The sequence below is a fragment of the Mytilus edulis genome, chromosome 12, assembly GCF_963676685.1.
Source record: "Mytilus edulis chromosome 12, xbMytEdul2.2, whole genome shotgun sequence".
NCBI classification, from domain to species: domain Eukaryota; kingdom Metazoa; phylum Mollusca; class Bivalvia; order Mytilida; family Mytilidae; genus Mytilus; species Mytilus edulis.
The window spans coordinates 66,505,250-66,521,302 of record NC_092355.1 but is presented as its reverse complement, the minus strand read 5'-3'; the positions used below and the strand labels follow the sequence as shown (position 1 = coordinate 66,521,302).

At 34.6% G+C, this 16,053-nt stretch overlaps 1 protein-coding gene across 9 annotated transcripts in view; it reads left to right on the top strand.

The window, feature by feature from the left end:
• Nucleotides 1-16,053, top strand: part of LOC139498976 (solute carrier organic anion transporter family member 4C1-like) — an 87,947-nt gene that overhangs the window by 58,278 nt on the left and 13,616 nt on the right. For all 9 annotated transcript variants that reach the window (XR_011658060.1, XR_011658061.1, XM_071287616.1 and 6 more), the window contains 3 exons: nt 5,364-5,673; nt 6,765-7,040; nt 10,690-10,857. Coding sequence is in view for 7 of the 9 variants with exons in the window: in XM_071287614.1 (XP_071143715.1) it covers nt 5,364-5,673; nt 6,765-7,040; nt 10,690-10,857 (754 nt within the window). In the remaining 2 variants the exon portion in view is untranslated. The remainder of the gene's footprint in view (nt 1-5,363; nt 5,674-6,764; nt 7,041-10,689; nt 10,858-16,053) is intronic.

The following is a 16,053-nucleotide window of genomic DNA, read 5'->3' as shown; positions in this document are numbered from 1 at the left end:
TACCTTTGCCTATGATTTTCTGTTCAAAGCATCTTTTACTCAAATCATGGTGATTTCAATCATTTGATCTTTTCTGAAATTGCTTATTGGTATACTGTTATTATTAGTTCGTAACAATTTTATTTAAGAGAAGACTGTCTAATATCTGCCATCAGTTCGTGAGAACAAATGTATGGTTTGACTGCATTCGTCTCAACTCGGCTGATTCCGTACCCACATCTAACATATATAGTTTGACTTCATTCGTCTCAACCCGGCCGATTCCGTACCTACATCTAACATATATAGTTTGACTTCATTCGTCTCAACCCGGCCGATTCCGTACCTACATCTAACATATATGGTTTGACTGCATTCGTCTCAACTCGGCCGATTCCGTACCCACATCTAACATATATGGTTTGACTGCATTCGTCTCAACTCGGCCGATTCCGTATCCACATCTTACATTATGGTTTGACTGCATTCGTCTCAACTCGGCCGATTCCGTACCCACATCTAACATATATGGTTTGACTGCATTCGTCTCAACTCGGCCGATTCCGTATCCACATCTTACATATATGGTTTGAATGCATTCGTCTCAACTCGGCCGATTCCGTACCTACATCTAACATATATGGTTTGACTGCATTCGTCTCAACTCGGCCGATTCCGTACCCACATCTAACATATATGGTTTGACTGCATTCGTCTCAACTCGGCCGATTCCGTACCCACATCTAACATATATGGTTTGACTGCATTCGTCTCAACTCGGCCGATTCCGTACCCACATCTTACATTATGGTTTGAATGCATTCGTCTCAACTCGGCCGATTCCGTATCCACATCTTACATATATGGTTTGACTGCATTCGTCTCAACTCGGCCGATTCCGTACCTACATCTAACATATATGGTTTGAATGCATTCGTCTCAACTCGGCCGATTCCGTATCCACATCTTACATTATGGTTTGACTGCATTCGTCTCAACTCGGCCGATTCCGTACCCACATCTTACATATATGGTTTGAATGCATTCGTCTCAACTCGGCCGATTCCGTACCCACATCTTACATTATGGTTTGACTGCATTCGTCTCAACTCGGCCGATTCCGTACCCACATCTAACATATATGGTTTGAATGCATTCGTCTCAACTCGGCCGATTCCGTATCCACATCTTACATATATGGTTTGAATGCATTCGTCTCAACTCGGCCGATTCCGTACCCACATCTAACTATAGAAGGAGAGTAGTGGATTTGACCGAGGATTGCCGAATGGGTTTGACTGGTTAATATTTTCCGATCATGCTGAGACGAACGCATTGTATATATATAGGAATGCAAGACATTGGCGGATCATGTTATCTATCGTGTACCTGGTTCCCATATTAGCAATGTACCAAATAAAATAAATAACCTTACCCGAGAAAGCTTCATCGTATAAAACCCATGTAAACTTCTAAAATAATGATTTTGCGTCTCCAAAACACATTGTTAACTTCATAAAATTAAATGATTGCTGAGAAAGCTTCACCGTATAAAAACCATGTTAACTTCTAAAATAATGATTTTGCGTCCCCAAAACACATGGTTAGATTCTTAAAATTAAATGATTGCTTCCATATCCATTTATAAGCATGATTAATCATAATCACGCTCATTTGGAACTGTTTATTTTTTTGACATGTTTTTCGAAGAAGTAGTAGATGTACAACTATATGTTCAGATACACAAATATATGGTTTACTTGATGAAAACGTTTATAGTAGATGCATCGCCTATAGCTCTTTTATATACAAAGAAGGAATATACCGTTTACTTGTTGAAATATAGTTTAAACTATATTCTTGAGCACATGAGATCAATCCCTGTTTTTTGTGGGGTTCGTGTTGCTCAGTCTTCAGTTGTATATGTTGTGTGTTGTGTTTTTTGTATAGTTGTCTGTTTGTCTTTTTTCTTATGAGTCATGGTGTTTTCATTTTTTTTTCGACCCATGAGTTTGAATATCACTTTCAGTTTTGTATCTTTCGCCTCTCTTTTAAACGCATCTCTATATTGAATAGTATATATGGTTTATTATACACTTCATGTGTTGAAACATGTATACGCGATATAAAGATGAGCTATGTGTTCAGATATTAGCAGTAAATACACATAAATATATTGTGTTTACTTGTAAGAACATGTAGAAGATGCACCTCGTGTGTCTATATCTTTTACGTTCGGTTGGAATGGGGACATTAGATCTTGTAGGTGACCTGTTGCAAGGAATAATTTTTTATCCATATTCACTATATCTTCATTTCCAGTGGCAGTCTAAATTCCTCCGACCTTAATTCTGGACGGTTCTATTACATAATATATCTATTGTATTTAATGTTAATTTGTCTTCGTCCTGAATATGCATGAAATATTTGCCACTGGACGTTATTAATAAGTTAAGCAAACAACAATCAATCACTGTATCCATATATTTTACCTACGCTGTATTTGGCAAAACTTTAAAGGTTTGTTGGTCCTCAATGCTATTCAACGTCGTGCGTTTTTTTTGCCTTTTAAACGTATTTTTGAAACGAGCGTCACTGATGAGTCTGTTGTAGATGAAACGCGCGTCTGGCGCAAATTCAAAATTTCAATCCTGGTATCTATGATAAGTTTATTTAGCTAAAAAGAAACAGATTAGTTGGTTTAATTGTTCCATGATTGAACCTGGATATATAACCGTTTAATTGTCATATACAACAAATGTTGTTGACCCTCTGTTAGCTATTTCCACACAATAACAAAAATTAAAGCTTTTCATTACCAAGAATTGATTTAGCACTAAAATAAATATGCTTTATACGTAAAAATATTCAAAATGATATATTTCCTCCCAGGGCGTTGATAATTAAACTAGCTACTTCAGACAGACTGATACTTGTCACATGCATTAGGTCAATACACTTGCTTTCTTGTTTTGACCTTTATAAATCAATGTTATTTTGAAAGTTTCTTCCTATTGCAATAATCTGAGTTTCAAGCTTTTATCTAGAACCAGGTGGATTGAGATTGTACCGTATGCACGAAAGATAAACCAAAGAGCATACATGAATAAGAAATAAATATAGTCCACACCCGAGGGCACCCAGGGATATACACATTAAATTCAGTTTCTCAGTCGGAGGGTTACAATTCCCGATTCCTTTCAAACTAAGAGGTGGTCGTTAAAAAGAGGGACGAAAGATACAAAAGGGACAGTCAAACTCATAAATCGAAAATGAACTGACAACGCCATGGCCAAAAACGAAAAAGAAAAAACATTAAGCTGTGCAAGATGTATAAATACGCAGCCACGTCTGGTTAAAAAATGGACATGAGAAAATACGATTGACATGCAGTCAGTGAAAGGGTCTAGCTCTCCGATCAATAACGAACCATTGCTTCAACTCCTTGGATGGCCCATAGATGATTTTTGCAAGGCTAACATTATTAATATTAAAATAATATTATCTGGGAAATTGATTGACCCTTGGTTATCAGTCGTATTTAGAGAATTCTAAAATAAGTGTTATCCTTGACTGCGATTCCGGACAAGTCGTGATTTGTTTTTGTATAGAAACACACACTCATAACTCATCTTCTTATATCTATTTTTAATAGAAATGCAACAATTTCCAACAGTTTTCAGACTTTTTCTTTGGGTATGCATATTTTATGTTCGTAAATAAAGAAACGAACAATCATACAAACTATCTACTATATAGTAAAAGGTATTAGAGTTATTATTTTTACAGGATGAAACACACGTTTCTCTGAATATAAATAATTGATAAGTGATCCTGATTATTATTGTTTATTGTATGTCATTCAATTTGTTGTGGAACCTCAGTATCCAATGCATGTGTATTACAAATATCACTGCGATATAGACGCAGTGAATACACAGATCAGAGCTATACAAAAGAAAAACAATCGAAATCCCAAAATCACGTTCAAGTATTTTAACTATGCTAAATATAAAATAATTATACTTAATATTCATTGATATTAGTGTTATTATTTGAACATAATTGACATGATTTATAAACTAGTATACAACCGTGAAGTAGTCGTCATTACAGCCTATGTATAATATACCATAATAGGAATAGTTCTTGGAAAATGTTTATGTTAATAACTATTTCACACCACTGGGTCGATGCCACTGCTGGTGGACGTTTCGTCCCCGACGGTATCACCAGCCCAGTAGTCAGCACTTTTGTGTTGACATGAATATCAATTATATAGTCATTTTTATAAATTTCCTGTTGTCAAAACTTTGAATTTTTGGAAAAACTAAGGATTTTCTTATCCCAGGAATAGATTACCTTAGCCGTATTTGGCACAATTGTTTGGAATTTTGGGTCCTCTATGCTCTTCAACTTTGTACTTATTTGGCTTTTTAACTGTTTTTATAAGAGCGTCACTGATGAGTCTGATGTAGATGAAACGCGCGTCTGGCGTATTAAATGATAATCCTGGTACTTTTGATAGCTATTTTATAGGAGTGGCTCCGCGATATATTGATCTCAACATTGTTTTGCTAATGTTTTGTCTATGATATCAATAGAGCTATTTTTTGTTTGTTTGTCACGTTAATGTTTTCAATTATGGACAACTTAAACAAATCAATTATTCATTTAAAATGTAACAAGTATTGCTTCATTTGTCATTGATAGAAATGATACATTCATTTTTTCACGATTGTAACACCAATCCTTTGACATTAATGTTGATTGCATCAATCCCATTGAAATTGAAATAACGAATACCACACTTTCGGCTTCTTGCATATCTTGACTTCCACCTGCAAATTTGGAATAAAGGTCGGTCGAGAACTGAACTTTATGACATACGGGATGACTTTAATTTCCGAAACCCAAAGCATTGTCTATGGTTTAGAAATGTGGCAATCTCTGAACTCTCCCTATTTGGTAGTAAAATCCTTGGTAAAAAGGGGTACATCTTTGTATGTCGGATGCAAATATACCAACTTTGACCAGAAGGGTGGCTTTAAGTCCGATGCCTCTTAAAAGGAAATAGTAATGCTGTTTGCAAGACACAGGACCCATACAAATAACTTTTTGATGGTTAATTAGATACCCTGTGCAAGACTATGTGTACCACTATTAACACCCTTATATTTTAGTTGAAATTCCTACCCTCTTTCAAATGCTTAGGTCTGAAAGTTCTGTATGAAGGTAAAATAAGAAATAAGACAGAAAAGCACTTCGAACGCACGAAATTTATGAAGTGCTATTTTCATTGTAATCAGGATCTAGTTAAATCTGTCGAAATTTGCGTCTGTAAACAAATTCTAATTAAAACATCATATTCATTTTTGTTACAGACTAAAAGAGAACCAGATGATGGGTGTTATGGTGAGGACATCGACGACCCAATCGTAGAACTTCTTCCATTAACTGCGGGATACGATATTTCACCAGACAGCATGCAAGAGGAAAATACCAAACAAAATGGCATTGGTTTGGACAAATTGGAAGAAGCATATTTAGAGCGACCAGAAAGTGAAAGAAGTTCATCCTTATCCGATCCTGCCATACGATGTGGATATTTTACATATTCCCCAGACTGGTTACAATACTGGAACAATCCTAAATCATTGTTATTTTTCCTTTGTTGTCTTTCTATGGTGCAAGGTACGTTGAAATTGTTATATATATAAACATGGTGAAAATCTTTAAGGGAGTCACGGTGACCTGTAGTATAAGTAGTTCAACTGCTGTATCAGTAGCCGGTCATCGCCGAAGTTGCGAGTTCGAACCCAGCACCGGAGGTGTGCATGAATCTAATCTAAATTAACACGGATTGTCAGTTATCCTGCCGAAGGTCAGTGGTTCTTTCCGAGCATTCCGGTCTCCCCTTGCAATCAAAACTGACCGCCAGGAACTATCCAACTGGTCTGGCAGTGACGTTATAAATCAAGCAATCACGTTTTTCTTAAATTTATAGAGTATACAAGTGATTTTTTCATTACAATACAAGGAAAACTGATGTTTTATTTTTAAATTAGACATACTTAGCCCTTTTACAAATCTTTGAAAGTTACAGTATCAAAGTATATAAAGATGTAGTAAAAATGTCAGTAAGACAATTATCAACCAAAAATTACAGCAGATTCCATTGAGTGTGTAGCCAAAGGTAATATCTTTTGTTAGCTTGCTTGTTAGCTGAACCGTGAAGTCATTTTAGGTTAGGTAAACTACCCTACACTAAGAATAGACAAGTCCGATAGATAACTAATCTGTCTGTCTGTTGGACTATGCTACTTTGAAAGGAGGGTAGTATACCTGACCTAATAATAACTTCACGGTTCAGCTAACAAGCAAGCTAACCAAACATATTACCTTTCGCTACACACTCAATGAAATCTGCTGTAAAGGAATTAAGTGTAAACAACTATAGATTATTATAAGGACAAACCAAAATGCAACATCTATATATACCGTTTAATAAATAAATTTAAAAAAAAACCACGGAAAAGTAAAGAATTAAAAATTTACTTAATTCGATTATACTTTTTGTTAAAAGCTACTGTTTTATTTTAGCAATTCATTACAATACTTGGTTCAACTACATACATGGTTATAAATAATGATTGGTTTTGTTACATTTTAACTTTTTTTTATTCGAGCGTCACTGGGGAGTCTTTCGGCGCAAAACAAAATTTCATCTTGGTATCTATGATGAGTTTATTAATAACTACTATTTTCTTTTTTTTTTTTTTTAGGTTTTGTTGTTAATGGTATTAATAATGTTAACACTTCGACAATCGAGAGAAGGTTTGAACTTCCAAGTTCAAGGGTTGGAACTATTTCAAGTGCCTACGACGTTTCAGCTGCCATTCTGGGCATTGTAATAAGCTACTTCGGATCTGGTAGAAACAAGCCCAGATTGATAGCATGTGCAGCAATTGTTATGTCAATTGGTTCTTTCATGATGGCGCTTCCACATTTCACTACGGGGCCTTACCAGTGGGGACAGAACTCCGCTGAAAAATGCAAAGGTTTGATTTTATAAATTATATATTTGACATATTACTGGACCTAACCAATTTGTAAAGAAGTTTGATGAGAAATGTATTTTACAAGGTTTGTTGGCTTTAGGGTTTAAAATATACAGGGCTCTACAAAAAAAGAGAAGCTAAAGATACCATTCCAATTCATATGTCAAAAATAAACTGACAGCGCCATGGCTAAAAAAAGACGAATACATAAACAAACGATAGTACACAAAACACAACATAGACAATTTAAGGCTGAGCATCATGCTATCAACCCTACCATTTCTGGGGGTGATCTCAGATGATCTAGAAGTGATGCTCACAGGGCTCGCTGGGGGTGATCTCAGATGCTCTAGAAGTGATGCTAACAGGACTCGCTGGGGGTGATCTCAGATGCTCTAGAAGTGATGCTAACAGGGCTCGCTGGGGGTGATCTCAGATGCTCTAGAAGTGATGCTAACAGGGCTCGCTGGGGGTGATCTCAGATGCTCTAGAAGTAATGCTAACAGGGCTCGATTACCGTAATTGATTACCTGTCAGTTATTCATCAGCGTTTACAGTCATTCCTACTTTAACGGCTACACGGATGATTGACAATAAATAAATGATGAAACGATCATCCTTTCAGAGACCAAGTGACTGGTATTAAAGCATCTACATGTCATTTCTATATATTAAATGTGTTTCAATCAACACAGTGGCTATGATATCGAATCCCGCACATGGCAGGTGCGCGCGACTCCAATTAGTTTTTAGTAGGGTTGTCCTACCGATGACCGGTGGATCTCTACGGGCACTCTTGCTTCCTCCACCTATAAAAACTGACCGCTAATAAATAGCACAATAGTACCGAAAGTGGCATTAAACACTAACCAAGCAATCAATGTACATTTGGTATGACTGTCAATAAAACAAATATATAACAGAGACAAGTAACTCGTATTTAAGCAATAATATATGCCAAGTTTATATATATATATATATATATCTACTGTGGCACATTCTACATGATCGTTAGATTCATATATGCTCCTTCTATCATTAAAATATTGATGACATATATAATCTGAAAAGGAAAGAAACAAACTTTCATTGTTCCTGCATTATACTCCATGAAACACAATGTAATTTGACGACATCTACTTATAAAATAGATTGTTCCTCAGCCTCCGTAAATCATCGTCATCTTTCTTTTGATGTTCTTCAGATCAGGCCTCGTTCTGGCCTCCTTTTATCGTAATTAGATTTGTCATTTCCGATGGTTTCTTTCTCCAGAAGCTATTTTACTAATTTGCCTTATTGGTTTACGTCTGATAGATAATGACATCACTGTCATCATTACTAATCAAATATTAGATTGTAGTCCATAATGGCCAATAAGAAAAGTAATGACGAAGTGTGATAAAATTTAAGAATTTAAGTTGTTAAAATTTAAATTATGAAACAAATACAATGTACAATATACTTTATACTTTTTCTCTTTCTTTAACATTGGAATTAAGGCAAAAATTTTAAATACATTTTCAATTTCTTATAACAATTCGTCAAACATGGTTAACCGAAGACAATTTAGCAGAAACCCATTTTGTACTAACTTTTATCATGTGTTATTTTGTTAATTTTAAATATGCGGTCAATCCCATTTTGGCATACATGTATATGTGCATTTGTAAAAAGAAATGAATTTACATTTCTATCATATTGATATAGGAAGATGTGGTATGAGTGCCAATGAGACAGCTCTTCATCTAAGTAACAATTTATAAAAGTAAACCATTATAGGTCAAGCTACGGTCTTCAAAACGGAGCTTTGACTCACAGCGAACAACAAGCTATTAAGGGCCCTAAAATATTACTAGTGTAAAACCATTCAAACGGGAAAACCAAGGGTCTAATGCATCGTTGACAAATATAACTACAAACCTTAAGTGCATTGCTCCTTATAGTATGACTATCTATTTCAGCAAAAAAAAAAATTACTCTTCATCAACGACACCAATATCGGATTTGAATCAGATTTTATCGGCCTGTAAATATGGTTTCATGGTTCACATAACAAATATATGAGTTAAATTGACTTTATGAAATCGTATAAATGTTTCTAAAAAAAAATATACTATTTTACCAACAAAAGAAGTAAAGCAACGTCAAAACTTTATGGAAAATATAGCCTTAGAAATGTAACAAGCGAAAAGCGATGAGAATTCTGTTTTTTGTCAATTATTTAATTTTAAAATAGATTCACCGAGTGAGTTCAGTATGTTACAAAACTGATATCGATAGACAATTCACCGTTAAATTCTAAGTTGTAATTGGTATTTATAAAACTGATATCGATAGACAATTCACCGTTAAGTTCTAAGTTGTAATTGGTATTTATAAAAGCAAATAATGAAAATGTCTGAACATTGATTTCGAAAAAAGAACAAAACAGTACTTATAACAAATTTCTTCGATTAAATTGCCCGTATTGACATTTGGCTCGACAAAATATAGTATTGAAACAAGGAGTGTTCAAAAACTAGATCTTGTTTAAAAAAAAAAGCGAATTTGTTCCTATTTTGGGGAAAAATATATCAGATTTCCCAATATTCACCTAAGTTAACAAAAATGTTAATAATAAAAATAAAGCCTTTCTAATTCTCACAGAGGAAACTATTATCACACATTATTTTAAGTATGGCCCAACTAAACAAAGTCGTATTTGCGCGTAAAATGACAGTTGTTTTCCGTTTTCGTACGTTGATTGATGTAATCAAGAGTTGATTTTTTTTTTATGGACTTCCACGATGTGAATTTACATTTTAGTTCGATATTTTTAATAGTTCTTCTTTTTTATCATCATATGTTACCTTTAGCTTATAGAAACTCTTTGACTATGGTACTGTCGGCTTTTTTTTCGCCTTATGGTTTTGATTGATCTCGTGGTACTAGTATCTCCCCCGTTTTGTAATCATATTTATCAAACGATCAAAGATTTCCTGTGTGCTTTTGAAATTTCTATATACTGTATTGCGTATTCTGTAAACGGAATTAGAGACAATAACAATCAAAACCAAGGAGTAAACAAAGACTCACAAAACCAAAGGACATTTACATCAACAGTTATAAATAATAATTAAGAAACCTGAGATCTGAGAGTCTTTGCTGACTAAGGTGAACAATCGAACGGTGATTATCATATGATTTTATTATTAATTACGACGGATTTCATCTGATCGCCAATTGCGAAAACAACACAAGATTTAGTGACATTTTATTAAAAAAAATTGATGAATAGTTTATGTTTGTCATCATCAAAGTAATATTGCTCTTCTAAGGTACCGGTAGAAATATTGTTAAAAGTTCCATAAAAGACGTATATCCCGTCTAACTAGGATAAGCTGGTACTCCATTGTACATTAATCATAATCATATTCTTGTGACATATTCCATATTTGAAAATCTTGCAACACTCATACTAAGCCATGATCAGTACAGTTGACACCAACTCAATTACTTAGAATTTTGGTAACTTTCCATTCGTTTTCCATTTTTTATTTTGCCTTTTGGTACATACTTTACAATTTGAATTTTCTGTGGAGTTCGGTATTTTTGTTGTTTTGCTTTTTTCTTTGCATATAAGTATAACATTTTATTATTCTCTTTTCAGATCCATCCATAGTACCACAGTGCACAACAAATTCAGATTTACAAAACTATTTATATGTGTTTTTATTGGGGCAAGCTTTACACGGAGTAGGTGGTACCACATTGTACATAGTTGGGGTAGCACTCCTTGATGATAGTGTGCCTGCTAGTTCATCGCCTATGTATGTAGGTAAGTCAATGAAGTATATGTTGTTATACAATAAAAGATGAATGGGACAAACGGTTGTTTGGACAAGTATATTTTATCGATCTGCTTACCCATCCGGAGCACCCGAGATCACCCACAGTTTTTTGTGGGGTTCGTGTTGCTCAGTCTTTAGTTTTCTATGTTGTGTCTTGTGTACTTTTATTTGTGTGTTGGTCTTTTTCTTTTTATGGCGTTGTCGGTTTCTTTTCTTTCTATGAGTTTGACTGCTCTTCTCGTAATTTTCGCCCCTCCTTTACAAAATACGACTTTCATTTATGATATTTGACACGTGACTTTCAGTCAACTGATTTTAAACTTCCCTGTTTACAGTGTATTAGATATTTTAGTAGTAACATATCGTATACATCATACTATGGTGTTAACATATCATTGTTGATGCGGCACACACGACAATGTTAACGAGATACCGACCTCATTAGATATTGTAACGCATAAGCTTATCTTACAGTTTTATAAGAATAAAGGCAACAGTAGTATACCGATGTTCAAAAGTCACAAAAACGACTAAAATTAACAATACGAAAGTATAACGATTCCATCACGAATGAGTTGACCGATCCGATAATTCTGTTTCTCGAAAAAGCAGATGTTTGCTTGGTCTTAGGTTTTTAGATATGGGAATATTCGTCTGTTAATTTACCCTTTTTATCATTTTCCTTATCATGATAATTATACCCCCGCTTTATAAAAGGGGGGTATACTGTTTTACCTCTGTCTGTCAGTCCGTCCGTCAGTCCGTCCGTCCGTCAGTCAGTCCGTCCCATGAAACTTTCGTCACATTTTTCTCAGGAACTACACATCCACCCTTTCTGTAATTTGGTATCAACATTTATATATGTCAGCCATACCGTGTGATGCGTTTTCAGATTCATCACTTGACAACTTCCTGTTTACCGAACACTTGCATATTTTTACACTTTAATATTATCCACTTGCGGCGGGGGTATCATCAGTGAGCAGTAGCTCGCAGTTTCACTTGTTGGATTAGTTCAGATGCGCATGACTAGACAGTTGATGTACAGAAAGCCTGACACACTTTGTTTAATGAAACATTATGTATTGTTTCTTTTAAGTGGAATTGCTTTCCTTCGTTTTCTTCTTGATGTTTTGAAATCTTGAATAAAAGCAACAGTAGTAAACCGCTGTTCAATAGTCATCAAACGATTAAGCGAAAACAAATCCGGGTCACAAACCAAAACCGAGGGAAACACATCAACAATGAGAGGAAAACAACGGAACAACAGAAAAACTGAACTACTACAGTATAAAACAAACACCAACATATATAGACATGTTCTATTTGATAACAAATTTTATATTCTTGACTTGGTACAGGACATTTTAAGAAATTAATGATAAACCCTCATATTTCTCTTGAGTGTTTCAGTTTTACAAAGCATCTTTCATAACCATCATATATTACTCGTTAATCGTGATTAAACCCAATATGTAACGTAACTTAAGTTTATTGTTCATGAAACATTTTAATAATGTTTGCTTAAGTCAGGCAAGGAAATTATAAATTAGGTAGAGTCAGTTTAATTATCTTCTCATGATTGACTATAGAAGCACTATGAATTAAGTAGGATAAAAGCTAAAAGTAGAATGTACCAGCTGTGTCACTAATTATTTCAACGTAACGTTCATTGCTCTGAACAAAAACCCAATAGCATAGCATCCTTTGTGGTTATAATAAAAGCAAATAAAACATCGTACTAAATATCTTAACATGATAAAAGAGAGGCGAAGGATACCAAAATACCAAATGGACATTTATGAAAAACATAAATAGTCCTGTTGGACAAATGTTTTTGAATGCAGCAACATAGAGAAGGTACAAAATGAAAGCAAGTAACATATGAAAACAACAACTAACGTATTCCTAAGGCCCGATAACAGTACACCTCAGATTATTGTTACCGTATATAAATTCATCATAGATACGAGGATTTAATTTTGTATTTACGCCAGACGCTCGTTTCGTCTAATGCTGCCGTGCCACTGTGATTTTTTCGTTGTGTTATTATCTTAGAAATGGCTGTTACCATAATTTTGGTGAAACGTTGTCTCATGTATATTATTTTTTTAATCGTATGTGTTATTTTCGAGAATTTGTCGTTTAAAGGTCATTTCTGTTTAGTTGATCATTAATCCAAGATATTTTATATAGAATATAAATATCATGACATTTGAATATTGAAAACAAAATGTTAGCCAGATTGGACACACACAACCTTCAAAATTTAATGTTTTTACCTTACTAGTATACTAAAATGGATCAAAAAAATTCTTTTAACATGTTTAAGGCATTAAAACAGCCAATTTCTCAGCATGCGAGAAAATGGCCATTTATGTGGAGATGAAATTAATTTGTTTACTAAGTGTACAATAACGGTTTACAGCACATTTTTATGATATATATATATAAATCAATTTAATAACGGTTGCGGAGGAAATTTGAAATAGCTAATTTTATTACTAGCTCGTGATATAATGTAGAATGTAAAGGCTTTTAAATGGCTATGTTGTAATGTTGATATGTCTCATATGCTTTATAGTGTTCACTAGTCGTGCGCTTTGCCTTGATAAATGTTAGTTATGCAAACACCTGTTTAGAAATTCAAAGTCACATGTTTGTTTGTTTATACCTAAAACATCCTCCTGATAATTTATATTAAGGCACACTGACCAATGAAGATCCCGTTCGAATATTGACCGATAGGCTTAAATCAGCTCTCCATCCAAGTCACGATTTGTAAAAGTAAACCATTACAAGTCAAAGTACGGTCTTTAGCGCGAAGCATTGGCACATAACGAAAAGAAAGCTGTATAGGGTCATAAAATGACTAGCGTAAAACCATTCAAACGCGAAAACCAACGGTGTTATCTATATAAAATCAAAAAAAAGGAAACACTTATGAACCACAATTAAAAACGACAACACTGAACATTAGCCTAAATTTGGAGTTTTTTATACGGTGCTTAGAACAATTAGGCTTAAAAGGACCAACACACCAACCCTGTGGGTGCTCTATGGGTGGTGTGTTGCAAGGCAAAATTTCTGTCACCTTACGAAGATACCCTTTTTTAGTGGCTTTACAATTTTTTCGCTTCCTGACTTACATAGACCAACTTGCATAGTGTATGTATTGTTAAATTGAATATTCAAGAAAAAATTGGCACAAGAGGTTAAGCAAGCAACCTTCAATCTATTTGATACCAAAGTTGGCCAATGTTTGGTTAAGAGACGTACACCACAAAACTGTTCAATCTACTTTTTAACACGTACCGATTTTTAGTCCTCCATTGGGGCCTCGGTGGCCGAGTGGTCTAAGAGGTAACTACTGTAATCACTAGCCAGTCAACACTGAGGTTGTGAGTTTGAACCCCGCTCGTGCGGGTGCACTCGACTCCAATCTTAATTGACTAGGACTGTCGGTGGTTTTCTCCGTCCACTCCGGTTTCCTCCACCAATAAAAACTGACCGCCACGAAATAGCCTTAGTGCAGTGCTTAAAAGTGGCGTTAAAACAGCGCAAATCAAATCAAATCAAGTCCTCCATTGATGTCTGATATGTTAACATAGGTATTTTTTCTCGCTATGAATCTTATTCTAATACGTATTAGTGAGTAGTTTGTTTCCATTAGTTTTGATGCTATGTCATCATAGTCATTGAGTTGAATGAATTTAAAGAATCGAAGTCTATAGAAAGTATGTACGTTCTGTTTTAATTAACACTGCTCAGACCGAAAAATTAATAGAAATGGTCGTTTGCCATCAAATAGATTACGTCATTGGTTACGTCATTTATTTGACTTAAGTTATTTATATACATTGTTTCTTCATTAAAAAGTACTTCTAGATGATAAACAAATGCTTCAAGATACAAAACATATATTCCCCTTCTCAAGTAAAAAAATGTATTATAGAAGCATGGCAAAAATGTTTTTGTTTATCTTAATTGGATTCTCTAATATCTCGTTATTAGATACACAATCAATAATACAAGTAGAAGTCATCTGATTCTAGAACAAGTACTTCAACATTTTCAGAAATTCTGCATTTATTTAAAAAAAGTTAACAAATACGAACTCGTGAGAAGGATTGTAAAATAATGCGACTTTAAAAACGCGATATAGCAATCCAATTAAATTCTCTTCAGAAACTTGTTTGCTTCATTTCGGTAATTTGTAGTATTCTTTAATATGGCTACACTCTTCAGGCTCAGCATTTTGTGGGTTTCGTCTACAAAAGATTCGGCAATAACTTTCGAATAAATGAAGAATAGTAAACTGCATATAAACTTATAATTGCTAACACTGAAGCCCAATACAGCTTTAAATGCAGAAGAGTGCGCATGCTCTATAAAGACCAAAGTGTCTTATATGTTATGGTTTTCCTAGGTCTATTTGTAACTGCCATGGGTATTTTTCATTAGTTATCGGTATTTTCGCTTGGTGTCAACTAAGGGAGCTACCATTTGATTTTTATAGGGGGGGGGGGGGGGGTCATCCTGCCTTTTTTTTTCCAAGTGTCTCATCCTGCCTTTTTTTTTACTCAGAACTCCTTTCCTGCCTATTTTTTTCAAATTTCATCCTAGCCCCCCCCCCCCCCCCCCCCCCCACCTTTAAAATCAAATGGTAGCTCCCTAAGATCCCGAAAATTTAGTCAGTCAATTATTAATTTACAAAGCAACAATATTTATTTGTTTTGTCTGAAAAGTGACGAACGTTGCTGGAATTGTTTCAGGACAAAGTATTTGTAAAACAACTTTAATTCTAAACGAAACAGAATGTGTTTGATGTTATATTTGTTATTCTCGTGGGATTTTGTCTGATGCTTGGTCCGTTTCTGTGTGTGTTAGTTACATTGTAGTGTTGTGTCGTTGTTCTCCTCTTATATTTATGCGTTTCCGTCAGTTTTAGTTTGTTACCCCGATTTTGTTTTTTGTCCATGGATTTATGAGTTTGAACAGCGGTATACTGCTGTTGCCTTTATTGTTCAGACATTTTAGAACAATTTTAAAATCAAAATGACCATTTATGAAAACTATTGATTTACGTATCCTAAAAGACAAATGATTGTTTTATTTTATTTTCAAATTTCAACATTACATTGCAATTATGTTCTAAAGGGTATGTCTGAGTTGAAGTTCGT